Genomic DNA, 12,918 nt, shown 5'->3' with positions numbered 1-12,918 from the left:
CGTTGGTTTGTTCAATTATTCTATTTGAAAAAGTAATTTTATAAACAAAATTTCTTAAAGGGGTTGGGAGGGAGGGTCAACACAAGGCTTCTTCCCCTTAAATCTCACCCTTTATAAAGTTATTTTTATGTGAGATTTTTTTTTTACCTTGAGCCCTTTCTACCGTTTACCCAGAAATTTAGAATCTGCTCAGGATAAGGTATTTTTGACCTGAAGAATTATATATTTTGTAAAGGAAGCCATGCTAAAAAGAGTGTAAGGATATACCCAGCAGGGGGAAGGGATTGTACTGTCCCTAAGGATTTGCAGTGTTATTGAGGCTAAAAATGACTTTGGAAAGTAATGGAATCCACCAAACCCCATTCCCCAGCGCCCGTGGGAAAGTTTTCAGCTCTTACGATATATTTTAGTTTTTGATAATGCAATAAAAACGGATTTCAATCTATTGTTTTTCCCTTTTCCGAGAAAAAACCATGGCGACTTTCCTTATTATTTATTTATTTATTTATTTATTTATTTATTTATTTATTATCATTATTATTATTGCTATTATCATTATTTGCTTGTCAGAAATTTCCAATGATCGATAATGCACCATTTCTTCACCAATAAGAAAAAAAAATCCTTGATCCGCCGTTTAGTGATGTTTTAATATTAAAAAAAAAATAAAAAAGAGATTTTTTTAAATGTGCAGAGATACCTCGTATAAATCGGAGAGGTAGAGATCGGAAGCCGAGAAGATATGCGCCCATATATTCATTCCTCTTCACTAGTACATCATCAACGCTGTTAATTCCTGCAAGAGATTTAACAAGACAGAAATCAGTTTAAATCTGATATGTTTTTCGCAAATTTCTCTGCATGACATCTCTATTGTGAGATCAGACCACACGTGAAATCTGTGAATAACCATTAACCTGGACAATTAGGGACCCCCGCCTTACTGATTTTAATGATTATATGGATAACACGTACCGTGTACAATTACCTCAACGAAGCTACTACATGTAGTATTCTCACGGTGTCATTAACATGTAATCTGTTTTCCCGTTAACGTAAAAAAGTTTATTTTTTAACTGCAGATATCTAACGTGTCACTAAATTTTATCGTCGAAATAAAGTTGCAGATAAAAGCATTAAAAACAAGAAAAACTAAAAATGAATCGAAAACAAATAATTTTCAACTTTTTAACCAATAATTTTAAAGCCTTTTAGTTAATTTTGTCCATTCAAGATTAAATAGCCATTTCAGGAATTTGATCGAATTTAACGTAGGTCGCGGGTTTGCTGACGTCATTAAAACTGGGTACGCAATTTATATGGTTTGGGCGACTTTCTTGTGCACATTTGATTATGACGTCACAATGAAAAAGAAATTTCAATACATCAGCTATAACTTTTGTTGGTATTGGTATTTTATTGTTATATTGTTTAAGGCACAACTTATCACAAATAATGAAGGCTTCTTACGATTTGAATAGTCGATACAATATTTAGATATAACTTTTGTTGGAAATGGTTGTTTAGTGTAAAATTATTTATAGAACAAACTGAAGTTATCCAATATAATGAAGGCTTATTACGATTCGAATCCAACACTGGAAGTATTAGAAAGCGTTTCATTATGTGTTATCAATCGCATCCCGGGGTGTTCGGAATTTTAGGCTTGTCGGAATAGTCCGCGAAATTTTGATTGATTAGATATCACATGGTATCGTGAAACGATATGGGCACAAGTTTCAAGTGACCTCTTTTCCTTTGAACATATTTGAATTAACAGTTTGTTTAATTAATAAAGAAATCATTACATAAACCATCGCAAATGCACCTATTACATTAAAAGTTTAACCTTTATTTTTAAAAAGGACATTTTAAAAATATATTTAAAGGTTTTATCACAAATTAAAAACTGCTAAGGTACTATGAAACATAAACTAATACATTTTTTTTAGCGACACTGACCTCCTGTAAGTAAACACAGGCACTTGGGATATAGATTCCCCCTTTCCATTTTTTTTTCTCTTTCAATTTGGGATCGAGTCACCTTTTTCCTATTTTTGAATTCTAATACCGACAATTTACCCTTAGGCCGTAAAGAAGCCCTTAGATGAGGATGATTTAATCGAAATATTTACTAATCGGGGGCACATGAAAATTAAATGGAAACATGAAACGGAAGAAGAATGTGTAAAAAAAAATTATTGATGTCTGCATATTTCATGTTTTCTTATGCTTTAGATAATCATGCAAAGTTTAAGTTTAAGAAGTGAGTTAAACGACGAGAAAATCTCTCTTTTATGTATCAGTGGAAACGATATATTTAAAAACAGCTTATAGAGACAAAAGGGTTACATTATCGATAGCATATAGTACATGTTAGAATACAAAAATAGTCAAAAGGTGACTCGACCCAAGATTTAAAAAGAAGAAAAAAGGGGGGATTTTTATGTATCATTCGAAAACGATATATTTAAAAACAGCTTAAAGAGACAAAAGGGTTACATTATTGATAACATATAGTACATATTAAAATTCAAACATAAGAAAAAGGTGACTCGACCCCAGGTTTAAAATGAAATAAAATGGAAAGGGGGGGTCAATACCCCAAGTGCCCGTGTAAGTAACGGCTTACAATGCTCTTATCTACAGATTTTATTCGCTACTTTGCTTTCCATGTCCAGATAGTCGAATTTATGTTATATACATTGAAAGTCTTTTGAAATAAAAAAAAAACAAAAAAAAACAAAAAAAAACTGCCTGTTGATTACGTCAGATAAAATAATTTTTTAGATTCTCGTCCCATTTACCCCTCTAAAAATGTCTCGTTCGTTTTTTTCTATTCTTATATGTGTAATCATAAAATCAAATTCAGATTTTTTTTAGTTATCCCTTGTCTGTATGTAAAAATAAATAAAAACATTTTTTTAATATACATGTATACTGAAAATACAATGTATTTAGCCGGGACGATATTTGGCGGAAATTCATTCATTTAGAAGTTATCGTAGCTATGAGCGCATTGCTGAATGTTCTAAATAAAACCATTTCATATGTATACTTGAATAAGAAGATAACCGTTTTCCGCCAGCACGCTGAAAAAAATACACAGTCAAATATAGGATACTTATCTACGAAAAAGAAAACAAAACAAAAAGAAAAGAAACGGTGAGGAAACAACAAAGAAAATACATTGAAAGAAAGAAACTAAAGCATTAATTGTCGTTTTACGTCCCTTAAGATAATTTTCACTAATACGAGACGTACAAAGGATAGTTAGAAGAGGAACATGTCTAATAATCATTTCATTGCTATTGAATTATTATGATACGATTCGTGGGTCATATGATTTAAAAAGATTTCATGGCACAGGAGGTGTTAATATTTCAATCATATTTAAGATAAAAAAAATGGTTTGTTTCCCTCCCACAGTTTCTAAAGGGCCCGTGTTGATCCTTCTTGTTGTTGTTTCAGGTATTGTTGGTCTCTATTACCTTTTTTAAATAAAACAATTAATACTTTATCGATATCCATTTCTTATTCATTATTACAGGCCAATGTGGTATAACGAACTGTCAGACTTGCATACAAGCTTCTGGTGTGACGTCATGCTCACTGTGCAACAGTGGTTACTTCCCCTTGTCAACGACTTGTCAACCCTGTAGCCAGGGATGTCAGGCGGTGTCGTCAGGATCAACATGTAATGGATCCACTGGAATTTGTACCAGCGGTTGTAAAACTGGTTGGATAGGAGAAAAATGTGATCGTTGTGACAGTAATTATTATAGTGCAGGAGGAGCTTGTTACAAATGTAGCGACCAATGTGTAAATTCTTGTGACGGAACAACCGGAAGTTGTTTTGGGGGTTGTCGTGAAAGGTATTGGGGAACACGCTGTGAAAATACCTGCAGTCCTTTCTGTGTAGGACAAAACTGTTACTACACAAACGCTACATGTACAGTCGGATGTGTTAACGGATTTTACGATAATCGATGTGAAACTCCTTGCGGAGCATGTCAATGTGATAGACAAACAGGAAATTGTACCGGATCCTGTGATGCTGGTTGGTATGGAGAAAAGTGTGACAAAAGATGTAATTCTGCTTGTTATCTAGAAACATGTCAACGTAATGACGGACACTGCACGTACGACTGTCCAGCTGGATTTTATGGACCTTTTTGCTCTACGAAATGCAGCACTGGATGTGACGGAAAGTGCAATCGAGACACTGGAGTTTGCTCAACTGGATGCAAGCCTGGTTTGTACGGAGACATTTGCGCAAATCCGTGTAATCCAAACTGTAAGACTGGATACTGCTCTAGATCCGATGGATTGTGTGTAGGTGATTGCAAAGATGGATTTTTCGGTGATTACTGCTCGAAGAGTTGCGCCAGTTCCTGTAGTGGTAACTGTGATAAAGACTCGGGATTTTGTTCTGGTAAGTGTCAAGACGGCAGATTCGGCGATTTTTGCGAAAAGATTTGTACCACTGGTTGTTCCTCTAACACATGCGATCGGACTTCAGGAGTATGCTCCTCCGACTGCACGTCTGGGTTGTACGGATTGTTTTGTAATCAATCTTGTGCGACTTGTGATTCAACTGGCTGTGATAAATTAAGTGGTATCTGTAATAGCCAATGCGATCCTGGGTATTTCGGTAGCATGTGCACAAATCAATGTTCCTTTGGTTGCCTTAATGAGGCATGTCAGAAAAGCAATGGAGATTGCATAGGAGATTGTAAGGTTGGCCGTTTCGGTGCAAACTGTTCTCAGTTTTGTAGTTCGAACTGTAATAGCTCTGTTTGTTCCAAAACCTCTGGCGATTGTTTCAGTTGTTCTAATGGTCGATATTATGGTCGAAACTGTCAAAGCGCATGTCCAAACTGCGATTCACAGGGCTGCTCTTTTGAAACTGGAGTGTGCATTGGGTCTTGTTTGCCTGGATTTCACGGGGCAAAATGTGATCTTCAGTGTAGCGCAAATTGTGAAAATCAGATGTGTGACAGAACCTCTGGGAAATGTTTGAGATGTAAAGTAGGTTTTTACGGGTTTAATTGTACAATGCCTTGTAATAGAAATTGCCCGTCAAATTTATGTGAACAGGACACCGGTTACTGTTCCCAGAATTGTTCAATTGGTTCTTGGGGCCAAACCTGCACAGAAAGGTGCAGTTCGACATGTTTTCAAAACACATGCGAGAGAGATACAGGGTATTGTCATGCTTGCGATGACGGATTTTACGGTTTGACTTGCAATCTGAATTGTAGTGATCAGTGCTCGTCGGGAACTTGTGATCGGTCTATTGGCTCCTGCATCGGCTCCTGTAATGTTGGTTATTATGGATATAAATGCGAGTTTAAATGTGTCGAGTACTGTAATGGTTCTTGTAACCAAGTTACTGGTGTGTGTGACAATCCTTGTCCGCATGGACGGTATGGCGATTACTGCTCTTTGCTCTGCCAGGAAACATGCTTTGGAAGCGATAACAAATGCATTCGATCTTCCGGCTATTGTGAAATGGGTTGTGATGTAGGTTATTTTGGCAATTTTTGTAACCTAGCATGTCCAAATTGCGACACTTTCGGTTGCCGTATATCTAATGGCTCTTGCATCGCTTCCTGTAAAGTAGGATACCATGGACCGTCTTGTAACCGTTCTTGTAGTCCGACTTGCAGTAATCTGACATGTGCCAAAAATAATGGTTATTGCACTGAAAGCTGTTCAGTGGGGTATTTTGGTAACACATGTGAAAGTGTATGCAACTCAAACTGCGATTCCTCAGGTTGTCATAGATCGACTGGTGTCTGTTTAGGATCTTGTAAACCAGGGTATTATAATCCAACATGCTCAGGAGTATGCAGCCCACAATGCAAAGGCGGAACCTGTGAACGTTTTAATGGTACCTGCTCAGAATGTAACATCGGTTATTATGGGGCCTTCTGCAATTCGACTTGCAGCAAATGTGACAGTCAAGGATGCAATCAAGCAGAGGGTAAATGTTTTGGAGAGTGTCAGATAGGGTACTTTGGTGAAAAGTGCGACAAACTTTGTAGCCAAACCTGCGCTACGGCATCTTGTAATAAACTTGATGGCCATTGCTCTGCTTGCAGAGATGGCTATTTCGGTCTAACTTGCACATCATCATGTAACTCATTTTGCATCAGTAACAAATGTAACCAAACCTCTGGATATTGTACTTACGATTGTCCAAACGGGTATAAGGGCAATTATTGCAATGAACAATGTGATACAGCATGTGCAGATGATACCTGTGATAGATATAGCGGTGCGTGTGTTGGTAGCTGTGACACTGGTAAACACGGTGAATTTTGTCAGCTTAATTGCAACTCCAACTGTGGTTCTGGAACTTGTCTAAAAGAAAATGGAGACTGCATTGGTGGTTGTCGTACAGGGTATTACGGAAAAAAATGCGACATTACATGTAGCCTTCAATGCTCATCATCATGCGATCAGATTTCGGGATTTTGTAATGGCCAATGTAAAACTGGTCATTACGGAAACTTCTGTGAAATTCCGTGTAGCGCATTTTGTAAAAGTGACACATGCGATAAAATCACAGGGGCCTGTACAATGGGATGTGACAAAGGGTATTATAGTACATACTGTAACCAGACGTGTAGTACATGTGATGATGCCGGTTGTAACGACCGAACAGGTGCTTGCTTAGCCAACTGTGATGTAGGTTTTTATGGCTCCCATTGTACATCACAATGCCAAAGCACCTGTCGAGGCGCTTGTCAAAAAACAACAGGACTTTGTTTAAATTGTCCTAGTGGTTACTACGGAGATTACTGCTTACAAAACTGTGCCAATTGCGACAGCAACGGTTGTGCCATATCGGACGGAACGTGTATTGGATTATGTAGAAACAATTTGTTCCATGATCAGTATTGTAGGTCTTCTTGTAACGGAAATTGTCTAAACGGGACCTGTAATAAGAGCACCGGAGATTGTGATGCCTGTATCCAAGGTTACTATGGTCCAAAATGCACGTTATCATGCAATGGTAATTGCCAGCAAAATATGTGCAGAAGAAATGACGGATATTGCACGAACCCTTGCTCAGAACGGTACTATGGGCCAACTTGCACTTCAATCTGTAGTGTAAACTGTCGTAACGGTTGCAACCGAGAAACTGGGGTATGCAATGCTTGCATTGAGGGTCGATTTGGTGAGTACTGTGACAGAGCCTGTAATACAACTTGTGGAACAGGAGTTTGTAATAAACAAGATGGAAAATGCATTGGATCCTGCGTACATGGGTATTTTGGAGACTATTGTTCTTTCCAGTGTAGTGCTACCTGTGCTGGAAGTTGTAATAAAACGACTGCTTATTGCATCGGGGATTGTCAGAATGGACATTACGGACAATTTTGTGAGCTGGATTGTAGCACTGGTTGCATAGGTGGAGTATGTGCCAGAAGTAATGGAGTTTGTGGCAGTGGTTGCAAATCTGGGTACTGGGGAACGTTTTGCAATCACACTTGTCAAACTTGCGATGCAAACGGATGTTACCAAAACAACGGTACCTGTCTGTCTCAGTGTTTACCTGGATATTACGGAGGGGATTGTTCTCTTCCCTGTAGCTCAAACTGTAAGGATTCTCGATGTGCTCGGTCGACAGGCATTTGCTCTGAATGCAAAGATGGGTACTTTGGAGAAAAATGTAATTCCCCCTGCAGTACAGGATGTATTGATAACGCTTGTAATCAATATACAGGTGTCTGCAAGACTAGCTGTAAACAAGGCTTTTTCGGAACAAGCTGCAGCAAGGCATGCGTTGGATGTAATGAATGTTACCGTGATACAGGTTACTGCGCCAACTGCACATCGAACAAATATGGAACCAACTGTCAGTTTACTTGTAGTTCCAATTGTAATTTGTCTTCAAGTGGGCAACTGATGTGCGATAAAGACTCTGGTGCATGTCGGTATCAATGTAGAGATGGTTGGTGGGGAACAAAATGTGATCAAGCCTGCAATAATGGGTTGGGATGTCAAAGTTCTGCATGTGATGTCAGTACAGGCTTTTGCTTAACACTGTGCATTGATGGCTATTTTGGAGATCGGTGCGAAAAGCAATGCAGTGCCACTTGTGCTGGAAGCAGGTGTGATAAGGCTTCAGGTAACTGTTCAAATGGATGCAACAATGGATATTACGGACCAACGTGTTCTCAACAGTGCGGACAAAACTGTTTATCTTGCGATTTTCAGACAGGTAGTTGTAATATTTGCGTTAAAGGAAGGCACGGAACTATTTGTCAGTTCACTTGTAGTAGTAACTGTAATGTTAGCAGTGGGACTGAACAAACTTGTTCGAAAGACTCAGGTTATTGTATCCATGATTGTAAACTAGGATATTTTGGAAACGATTGCTCACAATCGTGTCCAGGCCAATGTTTAAGTGGAAGCTGCAACAGAGCAAACGGACAATGTGATGATGAATGTAAGAATGGTTATTATGGTCTTTTCTGCAACCATACCTGTCCTAATTGCTTAGATGTAAGCGGGGAACCAATGTGTCATCGAACATCCGGTGCTTGTTTAAATGGATGCAAACTTGGTTTCTTTAACGATCATTGTTCTAAAATGTGCTCTTTAGATTGCCAGTCCCATGCATGTTCCGGAACTGACAGAAATTGTACTGTTGGATGTGTTCAGGGAAAATTTGGTTCCGACTGCACTTCAACATGTAACCCGAACTGCATCAACGACATTTGTGAAAGAGCATCCGGGGCATGTATTGTTGGATGTCGACCAGGTTCATATGGATCTCTATGTATGTATATTTGATTTTTTAACGTATGAGTTAAAAATTACAATGAAAAGTGTCTAATCCTACACTTGTAGAATCAATTTCTCTGTGAATTCGAACATACATTTTCATTTCTGTTTCTACTGATATCCGTTTTTATTACACTTTGCAATCTAACATCCTGTATATATACGAAAATAATCTCATAGTGTCGGATTATACAGGTTTTGTTATACGTATATCTAATTTTTCATCCCCATGAAATAGAAAGAAATCTCACTCACTAGTTTCAAAAATTAAGCCTGTAAAAAGTTTTTTTTTCGTTTTTACTTCATCACAGGTGACTTAAACTGCATTAACACAGGATGCCCAAGTGGAAACTGCGACCGACAAACAGGGGCCTGTCAGTCAAGCTGTCTAGCCGGTTATTTTGGCACCTACTGTAACTTAACCTGTCCCCAGTGTGATAGTACTGGCTGTGACAAATCCACTGGGTCTTGCATCGGTTCTTGTAAAGCTGGATTCTATGGGGTAAATTGTGAACTTTCTTGCAGCAGCAACTGCAATGGCACCGATTGTGATAGAACCTCCGGAAAGTGCTCTGGCAATTGCATAGCTGGATGGTTTGGAGAGAAATGTGATCAGGGATGTCATTCAAATTGTGCTAATGGAATTTGTGATCGTGAAACAGGGGACTGTGAAAGTTGCATTCCTGGTCATTATGGGGGAAAATGTTCCTTCTTTTGCAATTCTAACTGCAATACATCTATCTGCGATCGTACGAATGGGACTTGCAGAGGATGTGCGTCGGGTTGGTACGGCGATACATGCAACATCAGATGTGGAGATAAATGTGAAAACCTCATTTGCTCTCAGGACACGGGCAACTGCGTAAAATGCAAAGCAGGATACTACGGAGCGAAATGTGATTCGACATGTTCAGGGTGTGCCCCAAACAGCGGTCAGTCTAACTGCGCACAGGCAGACGGTGTATGTCTAAACAAATGCATCATAGGGTTTTATGGCAATAAGTGTACAGGGGTATGCGACAATAAGTGCAAAAACAATAATTGTGAGAATACAGCAAGAAACTGTTTAGATGGGTGCCAGATCGGTTACTATGGGACAGACTGTCAGTCTGTTTGTAATACCAATTGTCTGAACTCAGAATGCAACAAAACAACAGGCGCATGTTCTCAGGGATGCAAAGCGCGATGGTATGGTTCAACATGTAAGTGTTCTTTACATTTGCGTTAAATATGCTCAGATGCCATAACAGGCAAATTCACTTTTTAACCTTAGTCTTGCCTTAAAAAAATTTATTTTCAAAAAGGTAGACTGAGATTTAAAATGACCACAGCTTGTTTTTATGGTTCCAAAGCCATTTTCACCAGTGGATCTAATTTATACATTTTTGCAAATGACACAAAATATTGATTACAAAATGCTCATTTATATACAGTCAGTGCTTAACACAATATTCCCTTTTTATTTTTAGGTTCAAATCCATGTAGTAGTGCTTGCGTGGATAGCTTATGTAATGCTGCAAATGGTTTTTGCCACGCTTGCCCTGATGGATATTATGGAAATCTGTGTAGTCTGCAATGTCACACAAACTGCCAAGGAAGTGTCTGCAACAGGAACGGTAAATGTCTGGAATGCAAACCCGGGTACTATGGCGACATGTGCGATAAGATTTGTGGAAATTGCACAAACTGTGACCGAACTACAGGATGTCAAGCTTGCTCAACAGGAAAATGGGGAAATACTTGTCAGAATGATTGCAATGAAAACTGTCAATTAAATCGATGCACGAAGGATGATGGAACGTGCGAGTGTAAGGCGGGATTTTTCGGCGCTTCTTGCAATAAGGTTTGCAATATTACAAGTCAATGTATTGGTAATGCATGCGACCAGATTACAGGGGCGTGCAGTGGAAATTGCGTTGATGGATGGTATGGCGGTAGTTGCGAGATCGCTTGTCCTTTGCAGTGCAGAAATAAAGCATGCAACCGACAGAACGCTGTTTGCAGTTATGGATGCAACCCCGGGTATTATAATGATCTCTGCGAGACACTATGTCCAGTTGGTTGTTATGAATGTAGCTCTTCCGGTACATGCTTATCTTGCAAAACTGACTATTACGGTCAGGGGTGCCTTACTCAGTGCAGTCTAAACTGCAAACAGCCTACAGACAACTCCAGAGTGTGTGAAAGCACTAATGGGAACTGTGCAGATGGGTGCAAAGACGGGTACTATGGCACCATGTGTCAAATGAGATGCTCTGTAAACTGTAATGGTATGTCTTGTGCAAGAGACACTGGAAAATGCACTGGAAATTGCAATGCAAATTTCTTTGGCCCCTTTTGCAATGAATCCTGTAGTGGATGTGAGACTGTCGGTGGAACGAGTTGCGAACAGACAACTGGAAGATGCTTACATGGCTGTAGGTCTGGTTTCTATGGTACATACTGCAGGGATCAGTGTAGTTCAAATTGTCTAAATATGAAATGTGAAACATCTAAAGATAATTGTCTTGATGGCTGTGTGGCCGGGAAATATGGATTTGACTGTAAACAGGACTGCAGTGCGAAATGTTTTGGAGGAAACTGCGTGCGGTCCACAGGTGCCTGTGAGAACTGCGCTAGTGGTTTTGAAGGTCCTGGATGTAAGTATGCAATGTAGACGGATATTTTTATACTGTGTGTGGCTTATAACAATTAATAGCAAGCAGAGGATAGCATGTATGAAGTGTGAAATAATTGTGAGGTAGAAGTTTACTGCAGCTATTAGAAAAGTTTTCCTCAGATTATCATTTTGATTGTCTTGAGTCTGTACATTTAGGTTCGTGTACGTTTTATTATACTTATCTGTATTGCTGAGCATAGAATATATAACATAATAATTTTGACAAATGTTCATATATATATATATATATAAATCTTTTCTGAATATAAAGCTTACAAATAATTCCTTTGTTATAACACTTCATATTGTTGATTTTCTACAGTAAAGCTTTTTTTTAAACAATAAACTATTTAATAACAAACTTATGTTGCTTTATTAATTCAGTGTGCTTGAAGATACCAGAGGTTGATAGTTGACTAGATATAGAGGTTTAGAGGGTTGGAGTGTTTTGTTTGGATTTTTACAGGTTTTGGGTTTGCGTTTTTGCACATGCTACCGGAAATAACAGAGATTATTGTATAAGATGAGTGATGGTCAATCAGGTTAGATGGGAAATTCATTGTTTGTTAACAAGATTTCATAATATGTAATAATAATAAAAAAAAACACCAAGTGGACATGTTGATATGGTAAACAAATTTATTTGAAAAGAAAAAAAAGGAATTTGTTGAAATGAATGTTAAACACTATTTATTACTTAAAAATTATTTATAATACTATGGAAAGTAAAATGAAAAAAGTCAAAGATAGCATTAATATTTAATTACAGGTTCTTGTATGGTATGTGATTAATACTTATTGTGCATTTTTGGATATGACTTATTTTATTATATATATAAAGGTAGCCAAAGGATAGTTTCCACAGAAAATGACAACCTCCCCCTTATTGTGGGTCTATCAGCAGGGGGCGGTTTACTATTGATTGTCATCATTGTGACAGTATTGTGCATGCAGCAACTGCGATCAAGGTAAATAGGTACTTTGTAATGATAATTTCATGTTTATTTTTTTTTTAAATGAATCGTTCTTATTTATATTTTGGATTTTTTGTTTATTGTAGAAAGCGTTTAGAGAAGATTTTAGCCATGAAAGCTTTCCAGGATCAGAATGGTAAATATCTCTCTCTCTCTCTCTCTCTCTCTCTCTCTCTCTCTCTCTCTCGTCAAAAGAAACTTTAAGTACCCTTATATAAAATGTATGATCTCAAGTTTATTTTTCTTGTAAATGAGTCGATTGCATGCAACTCATCTCCCAATAGACTACGTTTCAATTTATTTGTACAGGCTGGACGTTTGACGACGAACGATCATCTCCGAGTCAGTATGTGAATAGATCATATAACGGAAGTTTACATGGCAGTATTCATGGCAGCGTGCACGGAAGTCAGTTCCACGGAAGTCAATACTTTGGTAAGCCTTACTTACAGCCTTAACCCAATTAACTGTAACATTTGCAAC

The 12,918-nt window shown here is 38.1% G+C and overlaps 1 protein-coding gene across 1 annotated transcript in view; it reads left to right on the top strand.

Moving 5' to 3' along the window:
• The window catches only part of LOC133198998 (fibrillin-2-like), a 48,697-nt gene that overhangs the window by 9,188 nt on the left and 26,591 nt on the right, over positions 1-12,918 (top strand). The window contains exons 2-7 of the mRNA XM_061334898.1: positions 3,551-8,797; positions 9,114-10,004; positions 10,272-11,441; positions 12,303-12,429; positions 12,522-12,571; positions 12,745-12,870. Coding sequence (XP_061190882.1) covers positions 3,551-8,797; positions 9,114-10,004; positions 10,272-11,441; positions 12,303-12,429; positions 12,522-12,571; positions 12,745-12,870 — 7,611 coding nt within the window. The remainder of the gene's footprint in view (positions 1-3,550; positions 8,798-9,113; positions 10,005-10,271; positions 11,442-12,302; positions 12,430-12,521; positions 12,572-12,744; positions 12,871-12,918) is intronic.

Source organism: Saccostrea echinata, unplaced genomic scaffold, assembly GCF_033153115.1.
Source record: "Saccostrea echinata isolate AGI-Se365-2 ecotype Australia unplaced genomic scaffold, CSIRO_AGI_Sech_v1 ptg000033l, whole genome shotgun sequence".
Taxonomy (NCBI): domain Eukaryota; kingdom Metazoa; phylum Mollusca; class Bivalvia; order Ostreida; family Ostreidae; genus Saccostrea; species Saccostrea echinata.
Note: the sequence above shows the minus strand (reverse complement) of the source record. Positions and strands in the feature narration are given on the sequence as shown.